Source organism: Otolemur garnettii, unplaced genomic scaffold (assembly GCF_000181295.1).
Source record: "Otolemur garnettii isolate 467f Iridium unplaced genomic scaffold, OtoGar3 scaffold00011, whole genome shotgun sequence".
Classification (NCBI taxonomy): Eukaryota; Metazoa; Chordata; class Mammalia; order Primates; family Galagidae; genus Otolemur; species Otolemur garnettii.
In genome coordinates this window covers 3,439,401-3,451,063 of record NW_003852406.1, presented here as the reverse complement: position 1 = coordinate 3,451,063, position 11,663 = coordinate 3,439,401, and the positions used below count along the sequence as shown (strand labels likewise).

General features: G+C 37.4%; 1 protein-coding gene across 2 annotated transcripts in view; it reads left to right on the top strand.

Moving 5' to 3' along the window:
• The window catches only part of TRPM7 (transient receptor potential cation channel subfamily M member 7), a 110,129-nt gene extending 99,072 nt beyond the window's left edge, over window positions 1–11,057 (top strand). For both annotated transcript variants that reach the window (XM_023509975.1, XM_023509974.1), the window contains 8 exons: window positions 1,716–1,766; window positions 1,851–1,916; window positions 2,683–2,966; window positions 3,083–3,165; window positions 3,324–3,529; window positions 5,701–5,767; window positions 6,036–6,145; window positions 9,531–11,057. In XM_023509975.1, the coding sequence (XP_023365743.1) occupies window positions 1,716–1,766; window positions 1,851–1,916; window positions 2,683–2,966; window positions 3,083–3,165; window positions 3,324–3,529; window positions 5,701–5,767; window positions 6,036–6,145; window positions 9,531–9,661 (998 nt within the window). In that variant the 3' untranslated portion in view covers window positions 9,662–11,057. The remainder of the gene's footprint in view (window positions 1–1,715; window positions 1,767–1,850; window positions 1,917–2,682; window positions 2,967–3,082; window positions 3,166–3,323; window positions 3,530–5,700; window positions 5,768–6,035; window positions 6,146–9,530) is intronic.
• Window positions 11,058–11,663: the final 606 nt, after the last annotated feature.

The following is an 11,663-nucleotide window of genomic DNA, read 5'->3' as shown; positions in this document are numbered from 1 at the left end:
AAAAAAAAAAAAAAAAGCTTGCTCTGTACAGTGGTAGTTTATGCATTCTCTATACTAAATGGTATTTCCTTATGTGAATATATTGAATTTATTTATGGCAAAGTCTCGTTTTGTTGCCCTCACTAGATTACCATGGCTTCATAGCTCATAGCAACTTCAAACTCCTGGGTTCAAGGAATCCTCTTGTCTCAGCTTCCCAAGCAGCTGGAACTACAGACACCCACCATTGTGCCTAGCTAGTTTTTCTCTTTTTTATTTTATATTATTTTATTTGTATTTATTTGGGGGGGGGGGTTGAGACAGAATTTTACTTTGTCGACCTCAGTATAGTGGTATCACAGCTCACAGCAACCTCAAACTCTTGGGCTGAAAACAATTCTCTTGCCTCAGCCTCCCAAGTAGCTGGGACTACAGGCACCTGCCGTAACACCCAGCTGTTTTTTAGAGATGGGGTCTTGCTCTTGCTCAGGCTGGTCTCCTAATTCCTGAGTTCAGGCAATCCACCACATCTAGCGTTTCTATTTTTTAGTAGAGACAGGCTTTGCTCTTACTCAGGTCAGTCTCTCTAACTCCTGAGCTTAGGCAGTCCGCTTGCCTCTAAGGTCAGGAGTTTGAGCCCACCCTGGGCAACATAGTGAGACCCCGTCTCTGTTATATATAAGGTGGGCATATATGGCACTACCTGTAATCCTGGCTACTCGGGAGGCTGATGCAGGAGGATTATTTGAGCACTTTAGTTTGAGATTACAGTGAGCTGTGCATGCAGTTTGGGCTCCAGGCTTCTAATCTGTCTTATATTCTGCCACCAAAATGGTTCTTCTAAAAGATGTGATCTTGTCACTCTTCCACTTTATATTTTTTCCATTGTCATTCAGTAAAATCCTTTCTTATTACTGTAGCATATTAAGCTCTTAATAATTTGATATTCCCTGCTTCTGTAGCTCTCCCTCCAATAGATATGCCTATACTCTCGCTAAGTAATTTTCAATCTTAGCTGCATCTTCAAGTCACTGGTAGATAGTTACTTGTATGATGATACCTATCAACTGAAATAAATTATTTTGGAGTAAGATTAGTCTATTTGTATTAAACTGCTTGCAATTTCTCAAGTGTAGATGCATTTTAATGCTTCCATCCCTTTGTAAATGTAGCCCTGAACACTGCCTTGCAAATTATGCTCCTTTCCTACTTCTCTTCCTCTGAGACAACCTTCAACCTCTCCTCAACCAGGAGGCATTACATACTGTGTGATCTATAATACGCACACGTGTGTGCATATACACGTTTTATGGCATAATGAAGTATAGTAATCTAGGCTCGGCACCTGTAGTTCAAGTGGTAAGGTGCCAGCCACATACATCAGAGCTGGTGGGTTCAAATCCAGCCTGGGCCTGCCAAATAACAATGATAACTACAAGCAAAAAATAGCCAGGCATTATGGTGGGCACCTGTAGTTTCAGCTACTGGGGAGGCTGAGGCAAGAGAATCACTTAAGCCCAGGAGCTGGAGATTGCTGTGAGCTGTGATGCTACGGCACTCTACCCAGGGCAACAGCTTGAGGCTCTGTCTCAAAAAAAAGAAATATAATAATCTAGCATGTAATGTACATACTTGTTTTTTTCTGTTACTGTGAGGAGAGGTTTATATAAGAAGGACATTTAAGATGATTTTATGAGACATTTGAAAACAGTCTCGTTTGTTTCTTGCCATTTTAGGTCTTGCTTCTCCATTTAAGCCAGTTATGGATACAAATTACTATTACTCAGGTCAGTAATATTAAAGTCAAAATTTAGTAATATTTTGAACCTGTAGGGATTATTTCATTATTTCTCTTCCATTTTTTTATGCAGCCGTGGAAAGAAACAACTTGATGAGGTTATCACAGAGCATTCCATTCACACCTGTGCCTCCAAGAGGTAAATCCAAAAGTTAAATAAATAAACAGAAAAAGGAACCCTTCCATTATTGTTAGCTATAATACAGAATGTGGGTGGTATCACATAAAGAGGTGCCTATTTTATATAAATTCTTAATTTGACTACTACAAGGGTGAGATTTGTTTGAATAGAAGGCAGCATCAGAGTATTAAATTTCTCTATACTGGCATATTCAGAAGCGATATCACAGGTCTGTGGAACAGATAATCAAATCTCTTGTCTAAAAGGTTAATTCAGGAAAGTGTTTAGAATTTTGAAAACTTCTCTCATTACACATGAATTCAGACATATTATGAAAGTGCATCTGTAATTTCCTGTCATTTGTTGCTCTTAAACCTCTTTTTTTTTTTTTTTAATTTTTAATTTTATTTTTTATTTTTTGCAGTTTTGGCCGGGGCTGGGTTTGAACCTGCCACCTCTGGCATATGGGGTCGGCACCCTACTCCTTTGAGCCACAGGCACCGCCCCTTAAACCTCTTTTTATAAAACTCCAATTTTGTTATTTGATCTTCCATTCCCTTACATAGAATCTTTTTTTTTAAACTAAGTTTATTTTTTTATTTTTTTGTTGCAGTTTGGCTGGGGCTGGGTTTGAAAACTCACCACCCTCGGTATATGGGGCTGATACCTTACTCACTGAGCTACATGCACTACCCCTTACATAGAATCTTGACTAAAGATACCTATCAGTTTTATTTTTAAAGAGTCATAATTTGACCTTAAACTCTTCCCTTTCGTGTTGCAGGTGAGCCTGTCACAGTGTATCGTTTGGAAGAGAGTTCACCCAACATACTGAATAACAGCATGTCGTCTTGGTCACAGCTGGGACTTTGTGCCAAAATAGAGTTTTTAAGTAAAGAAGAGATGGGAGGAGGATTGCGCAGAGCTGTCAAAGTACAGTGTACCTGGTCAGAACATGATATCCTCAAATCAGGGCATCTTTATATTATCAAATCTTTTCTTCCTGAGGTGGTTAACACATGGTCACGTATTTATAAAGAAGATACAGTTCTGCATCTCTGTCTCAGAGTAAGTGCTAGTGAATGCTTTACAGTGAAACGTAGTTCAGCTTCATGTTTTTCACTTGTAAAGTATAAACAAAATTTGTTTAAATATTAAACACGATTTTACTTCCCCTTCTGTAGGAAATTCAACAACAGAGAGCAGCACAGAAACTCACATTTGCCTTCAATCAAATGAAACCCAAATCTATACCATATTCTCCAAGGTAAATTTTTAAATTCTTCTGAAGGTCTTTTAGTATTATGTGGATAGCAGTCCCTTTTGACCTTCATTATTGATGTTGAATATTTAATTATGCATTTTGCAGCTCAATTAGAATCTTACCAACTAAACTGCTAGTAATTTCTAACTATTTTTCATAAGGTTCCTTGAAGTTTTCCTGCTGTATTGCCATTCAGCAGGACAGTGGTTTGCTGTGGAAGAATGTATGACTGGAGAATTTAGAAAATACAACAATAATAATGGTGATGAGATTATTCCAACTAATACACTGGAAGAAATCATGCTAGCCTTTAGCCACTGGACTTACGAATATACAAGAGGAGAGTTACTGGTACTTGATTTACAAGGTACATTTATTAAAATATTGCTAAAATGAAATTGTTCAGTAGGTTCTCAGCTATTTATGTGTTGTTAATAATATGAAGAAATCTGATTTATAGATAGGTAAACTCTCAAGCCAATAGAAACTATCTTATAAAGCATGTCAATCATTATCATGACATTAGTTATCAATGCCTTGAATACTTTGATCTATCTTCATTATTTCTAAGGTAATATAGATGTTTGTTGAGCAAAACCATGTAAAATTCTCTATTCTCCTGGATGTGAAGCCTGTAAGTATTTCAAAAGTATAAGGATGGTTTCTGTAAAACAGTGACAAATATCTCTATTATTCATGGTGTTTGTTACTTATTACTGCGCACTAAGCTACCTTAATGTTAGTGAATTAAAATAACAGATTTTTTTTTTTTTACTTAACAGTTCTTTGATTCAGAAATTTGGATGAGGTACAGTAGGGATGGCTCATCTCTGTTGTCACCTCCGAGGGCTCACATGTCTGGAGACACTGGACAGCTTGACTGGAACCAAGTGTCCGAAGTCTGTGTTCACTCTTGACTGAATTCCTCAATTCTCCATATAGTCTCGCTACATAGCTAACTAGGTGGAGCTTTTTCATAGCGTGGTAGTTAGACTTCTCAAATAGCAGTTAACTTTAGAAAGAAAGCAGAAACTCTGTAAGTTAGGTCCAGAAATTGCCAAGATCCCTTCTTGTCATGTTTTACTGATCCAGGATTACCAATGGGAGCCACTGTCCCTGGCTCCTCCTTTTTTTTTTTTTTTTTTTTTAATGATTTTGTTTTGTGCTGATCTTCTCTGAGCTAGGATTGTGAGATTTTGTTTCCATTTTTTCCCTACCTAACAGTATATTGTAGACATTTTCATTACTAATAAGCCTGAGTTATTTCTTTAATAGCCTTGTGGTAGTCATAGTACAGAGGTATAGCATCTTTATTGAGGGACATTCACTCTGGTTCTAGTTCTTCCTACTACAAATATTGCCTTAGAAAACATTCATGTACTGCTACTTTTATTTCCATGAAGTAGGTTCTTAAATTGGCTTAGAAAAATGATGAGTACCATTTTAATTTTAATAACTATTGGCAGGTTGCTATACCAAGAGGTTGTCAGGATTCATCCTCAGCACTATATGCAAATGCCTATTTCTTCACAATCTCTCCAGTATTGAATATTTTTAATATTTGCCAGTCTGTTAAGTAGAAAGTAGTATCATGTTTTAATTCTGGTTTTTCATTTTGTAAAATTGAGCCATCCTATTTAGATTTTGTTCTCACAGGTTAAATATTTGTGATTATTCAAAATGTCATTAAAGTTTTTTTTTTTTTAAATATGTGCGTGTGTGTGAGAGAGAATACATGATAAACTGGAAAGATTTAACCACTTTTAATACCTCTGATGAAGGCTAGAGGTGAAGAGCCATGTTCACAATCTTACTCTTTGTCTTCTGAATATTTTGCAATAAAATGTATTTATGCTGGCTTGGCGCCTGTGGCTCAAGTGGCTAAGGCGCCAGCCACATACACCTAAGGTGGCGGATTCGAATCCAGCCCGGGCCCACCAAACAACAATGATGGCTGCAACCAAAAAAAATAGCCAGGCATTGTGGCGGCTGCCTGTGGTCCCAGCTACTTGGGAGGCAGAGGCAGGAGAATCGCTTGAGCCCAGGAGTTGGAGGTTGCTGTGAGCTGTGATGCCACAGCACTCTACCAGGGGAACAGCTTGAGGCTCTGTCTCAAAAAAAAAAAAAAGTATTTATGCTAATATATGGTTTTCTTAAATCCCAAACATTTATTTTAAAAGTCCTATGGATTATTCTCTCATGTACCAAATCGTTCTTTGCCAAGTAAGGTGAAATAAAGCCAAATTACGTAGATGTTGTACAAGTAAGGAGATGCTTGCTTACAGCTTTGACTCTGTTGAATCAGAAGCGGGGTACCATCAGGAGCTTACATGTGTACTTACCACCTCTGACATTTCACTGGTGGAATGCCAAGGCCATAAATTAAGTTATGAAATATCAAAAGAAAAACTACATTCTTTTGAATAGTTCAACAGTGTACTGATTGGTCCTGCTATAAAATCTCTCAATACTGTTTTATTGTACAAATGTCAATGTTTATATCAATATAATGTGAATTGTCTTCTTTTACATATAAAGGCGTGGGCGAAAATTTGACTGACCCATCTGTCATAAAAGCAGAAGAAAATCTTACTACAAAAAATAAGTAAGTGAGGTGATGGCTTTGTTAATCAGTTTGATTTAGGTATTTCACATTGTACATCAGGTCATCTCATTGTACACCATAAATGTGTACAGTTATAATTTTAATTAATTTTAAAAGATAAAATTATAAATTGGATGCTAAAATTTTTAAAAAGCAGAAGAAAAGAGGTAATAAGTTTTAACAGTTTCATTAAGGTGTATTTTCATAATTTCAAAATTTATGCTTCTGTATAAATTGCCTTTTTAAAAAAATACTACCAATTCCACAGGTCCTGTGATGATATGATTTTTGGCCCAGCAAATCTAGGAGAAGATGCAATAAAAAACTTTAGAGCAAAACATCACTGTAATTCTTGCTGTAGAAAGCTTAAACTTCCAGGTAAAAAATTTCTTTATGAGTATAATGTATAAATTGTTGGCAAAGTTGGACTGTAATACTTCCTAAGGCCAGAGATACAAAGGTTTGATTTAATTGTCTCTAATTGTGCCAGCTTTAGCAACTTCTTCACAAATACACATTGTTGGTTATAAATGAATCTGTGTTTTCTTATAAGAATACAAAGTTCGTTTATATTTATAATGTATCTCCGGAATATCAGAAATAGTGCTAGGTGTTGATGGTAAAATAGTGAACCACACAGAATGGTCCCTGCCTTCATTGAGTTTGATCTAATGTTGAATATTAATAAGATTAGCAGGGAGTTGCAAAAGTGATAAATGCCAAGTAAGAGGAAGAAACAGAATGGAAAGCTGTAGGGCACATAAACAGATCATAGAATTCAAACTTAGAGGCCAAGAAATGATCCTGGGAACCTTATGTATTTGCCTAGACCTGAAGACTTTCAAGTTAACCTTGCAAAGAATTGGGGAAAAAATATTCCCTGAAACAGGAACAGGAACTGCAAATGTATTTTCTCATGATAGTAACATCATCTTTGTATTTCAAGAATTACAGGCTCAGTGCCTGTGGCTCAAGTGGCTAAGGCGCCAGCCACATACACCTGGGCTGGCGAGTTTGAATCCAGCCCGGGCCCGCCAAACAACAATGACGGTTGCAACCAAAAAATAGCTGGGCGTTGTGGCGAGCGCCTGTAGTCCCAGCTTCTTGGGAGGCAGAGGCAGGAGACTTGCTTGAGCCCAGGAGTTGGAGGATGCTGTGAGCTGTGATGTCACAGCACTCTGCCCAGGGTGACAGCTTGAGGCTCTGTCTCAAAAAAAAAAAAAAAAAAGGAGAATTACAAGTTATGATTGAATTATAAGTTGTCTCCCTTCAATATGCATCAGAGTCTCCTGTGGAACTTTTAAAAAATTACAGGAACCAGACATAGTGGCTCAGGCCTATAATCCCAGCTACTCAAGGCTAAAGAGGGAGGGTTGCTTCAACTCAGGAGTTTGAAGCTATCCTGGGCCACATAGTGAGATCCTGTCTCTAAAAACAGAAAAATTAGCTAGGCACGTTAGGCTGTGTCTGTAGTGCCAGCTACTCAGAAGGCTGAGGCAGGAGGATCACTTGAGCTCAGGAGTTAAAGGCTGCAGTGAGCTATGCTCACACCACTGCACTCTAAACTGGGCAACATGAGCAAGACCCTGCCTCATCGCACAGGGTCCTCCTTTGATCCTCAGGCCAGAATGTCTTACAGCCTTTTCCAGACAGAAATGCATTTACTGTGCACTTCTGGAATTGAGCTATCTTCAAGTGTAAGCCAGAAAAGCAGAGAGGGAAAAAGACAGAAGCTCACTCACCACGATATTGGTCCTTCAAACAGTGATTTTCTTTCTTAGCCATTTGCCTAACTTCTCAGAAATTTTAGCTGAGACTTGTTTTATATGTTGCTTTATGTATTCTGTGAAGAGTTGTTACTTGTAATTAGTAGGAGAAATAGGGCATGTGTTCAGTCCATTTTACCCAGAACTAGAATGCATATTGGTGAACTCAACAGGCAGCCCATACATAATTTTTATTTGGGTTCAGATCTGATGCAATTTTGGGGTTTGTTTGTTTTGGGGGGTTTTTTTGGCCGGGGCTGTGTTTGAACCTACCACCTCCAGCATATAGGGCCAGTGCCCTACTCCTTTGAGCCATAGGCACCGCCCTCAGTGCAATTATTTTTGGTTTATTTTGTTTTGTTTTATTTTTTTGAGACAGAGTCTCACTATATCCACTGGATAGTCTTGAGCTCCTGGGGCTGAGGTGATCCTTCTACCTCAGCCTCATGAGTAGCTGGAACTACAATTGTGTACAACTGTGAACAGCTTTTTGTAATGAGCATATCTGTTTTTTAGATTATTATAATCAGGCTTTCACAGCTAAAAGAGACCATAAAAGAAACCCAGTCCAAATCCTTCATTGTACAGATGATTAGAGATGGTATGTTCATGGTTACCCCTGTTAGTCAACAACATAGTAAGACTTAGGCTGTAATTTTGTGTCTCTCCACTGTTCTTTGTAGAGTACAGCTGCACATTGGCTTGTATTCCCTAAAACATGCTGGCGTGTTCTTGAATTATCAAAAATAATCTGAATAGTTGAGTATATTTAGATCATTTAATATAGCTACTTCTTATATTAAACTTAATAGTCTTAGTGTCAGTTTTGTTTTATATGGAGATAAATGTATAAGAGTATATGCATAACTATGATTTAAATTATAAATTTGATAGCACTGCATTAAATTTTCAAATTATTCTCATATATGTCTATAATTTAAGTGATTTCATTCTTTCAATAAGTGTAAATGCATTCTGTATACTGATTATTTGTCAGAAGATTTTACTTCTTTTATGAATTCCTGTTTCTGTGTATAGTTGCCTACATTTCTACTTGGATACACTAAAGCATCTTTATAGTAACATGCCCATTCCAGAATTATTTTTCTCTCCCACCCTTACCCACAAAAGTCTATTTCCCCAACTCATTAATGGTTACCCAGTTGCCTGGGCCTAAAACTATCTGATTCCTTTTTCATAACCAATCCATCACATACTATTCATTCTAATTCTGTAAGCTCCCTAGAATTCATCTGTCTCTCTTTGTCTTCATTGTTACCATAAATATTTATTGAATGAATTAATAAATGAATGACTTTTTTTTTCTTGAGACAGTCTCAAGCTTCGCCCTGGGTAGAGTACCATGGCGTCATAGCTCATGGTAACCTCCAACCCAGGCTCAAGCAATCCTCTTACCTCAGTTTTTCTATTTTTCGGAGAGATGGGGGTCTCACTCTTGCTCAGGCTGGTCTCAAACATGTGAGTTGAAACAGTCCACCTGCCTCGACCTCTTAGAATGCTAGGATTACAGGCGTGAGCCACCACGCCCATCTGAATGGCTTCATTTTTGTGTATATAAATTTTGTTACCATTGATTCATGAAAACCTAGTGGAAGACAGATCTGACAACTTTAGAGAAAACTTGATTTAGAAAGTGTTTTTAGCGTGGCTCCTGTGGCTCAGTGGGTAGGGCAACGGCCCCATATACCGAGGGTGGCGAGTTCAAACCTGGCCCCAGCCAAACTGCAACAAAAAATAGCCAGGCCTTGTGGCTGACGCCTATAGTCTCGGCTGCTCGGGAGGCTGAGGCAAGAGAATCGCTCAAGCCCAGGAATTGGAAGTTGCTGTGAGCTGTTCTGCCACAGCATTCTACCGAGAGCAATTAAGTGAGACTGTCTCTTTAAAAAAAAAAAAAAAAAGCTTTATTAATTTTTCCTTTCTAAGAAATACTAATTTTTTTTTTCTTTTCATTTTTCTGTTGTGGGCGGTGAATTTAGATCTGAAGAGGAATGACTATACGCCTGATAAAATTATATTTCCTCAGGATGAGCCTTCAGATTTGAATGTTCAGCCTGGAAATTCCACCAAAGAATCTGAATCAACTAATTCTGTTCGTCTAATGTTATAATATTACTGAATCATTGGCTTTGCCTACACCTCACAAAAATGTTACTGTGTCACTTTTCCCTTAGGAGGAAATTACCTGTGACTTAGAAATGTGTATGGGAATTGAAGTTGCTGACTCCAGCGCAGTTAAAAGGTCAATATTCTTTTGACCTGATTAAATTGGTCACTCAGCAACTCCCTGTAGGATACAGTTGGCAACTGGGAAATTTTTTAAGTTAACAGAAAAACTAGTATTTATAACTTTTTAAAGGGCTCTTTTATAGCAGAGGGTGTCATTTGACTGTTGTGATGAGGAGGATGCCCTCTTTTACGTGGTGCAATACCATTAGCCAAAGGTAGGTATCTGTGCAGGTTCTCTTGGCAGCTGATGTATTGCCATTCAGCCAGGGAGATGAAGAAATCACTCAGCCTTTTGGTTAAATGGCAGTCAGGAGTCTTCCTCGGTGTGTGTTTAGTGCATTCAGCGATCTGTTGTTGCTGGTCCCCAACTAGATGCTTGTTTGCCACAGCAAAGGAGGTTACTTGTGAGAACTCTAGATTCACAGAGATAATAATAAAAGAAACCTGAGCTGAAGACGATGTTCTAAGAGATGGTATTTATGAATCAGGGTTAGACCCCATGTTTAAAGGTAGAACCAGTTTTATTTTAAATAGAACCCAAATTGTGCAAAAGTATTAGTTGGGTTTTTTTACATTGTTTTATCAAGTCACTGTTAAGTAGAAGAAAGCCATGGTAAACTGGTATATAAACTAAATATATAAAAGAGGAAACTTAATGTTCAAGGGCGGTTACTTTGTGAAGGAAAATTAAGTACTCTTTTCCTCTCTATATCTATAGTGACAACCTGGAAGTTAGATACTTCTCCAAAGATTTTGTTGACCAGTATAGCAAATCAAAATGTAAACATGAACTCTTGCATATGTTTAAAATTGTGTAGAAACATTTGAATACAAATGTTGTTTGTGGTATTTATTTAAGAAATTAATTGTATCGGATTATCATTATGTAATAGTGGCAGATTGCAATGCAACTTTATGCCAATAAAATGTAATTTAGCAGCCCCAGATATGGTTGAATATTCAACAACAAGAAAAGCTTTTCATCTGACAAAGTTTTGTGCTTTAATTTTTTTTCCTTTTTTTTTTCTTTTTTGGTTTGTTTCCTAGGTACTAATTCTAATTTTTATTTGGAAGGGAGCAGTATAAAGCTTATTTGTATTCAGTAGTGTATCTCATAGATACAGACAAAGCAAGAAGAGATTAAATTGTTTAAATAGTGTTTAATATCGATTGGGGGTGGGGAGAAGAAAGTGTATTACTTAAAGATATTATATATACGTTTTGTATATTATTAAATCTTTAAAAGAAATTAAATAAATTTATTCTTGTTTACAGATGTGTGGTGAGTTTAATTATTCTGAAAAATTACCTGACATTTTCAGAGTGTCAATTTCTTTTGAATTATCAATTTTTTTAAATGAACTATTCATCCACGTGTGCTTTTTGACCTGTGTTGTATGTACAGTATTTAAATTGATACTGGTTTCCTACTGCCTTTTTATTTTTTTTATTTTTTTTTTGAGACAGAGCCTCAAGCTGTCCCCCTCGGTAGGGTGCTGTGGCATCACAGCTCACAGCAACCTCCAACTCCGGGGCTCAAGCAAGTCTCCTGCCTCAGCCTCCCAAGTAGCTAGGACCACAGGTGCTTGTCATAACTCCTGGCTATTTTTTGGTTGCAGCCGTCATTGTTGTTTGGCAGGCCTGGGCTGGATTCAAACCTGCCACCTTAGTTGTATGTGGCTGGCACCTTAGCCGCTTGAGCCACAGGTGCCTGAGCCCCTACTGCCTTTTTAAAACTTTGTTTTATATTTTTTACGCCAGAAAAGGAGAACATGGGTTATCTACTGATGTCTAATTTTATTTTGTTTTTTTCCACAAGATGATAGTAGTAGTTAACTGTGGTTAATACATGGCAAACACTACTACTTACAAATATATATATA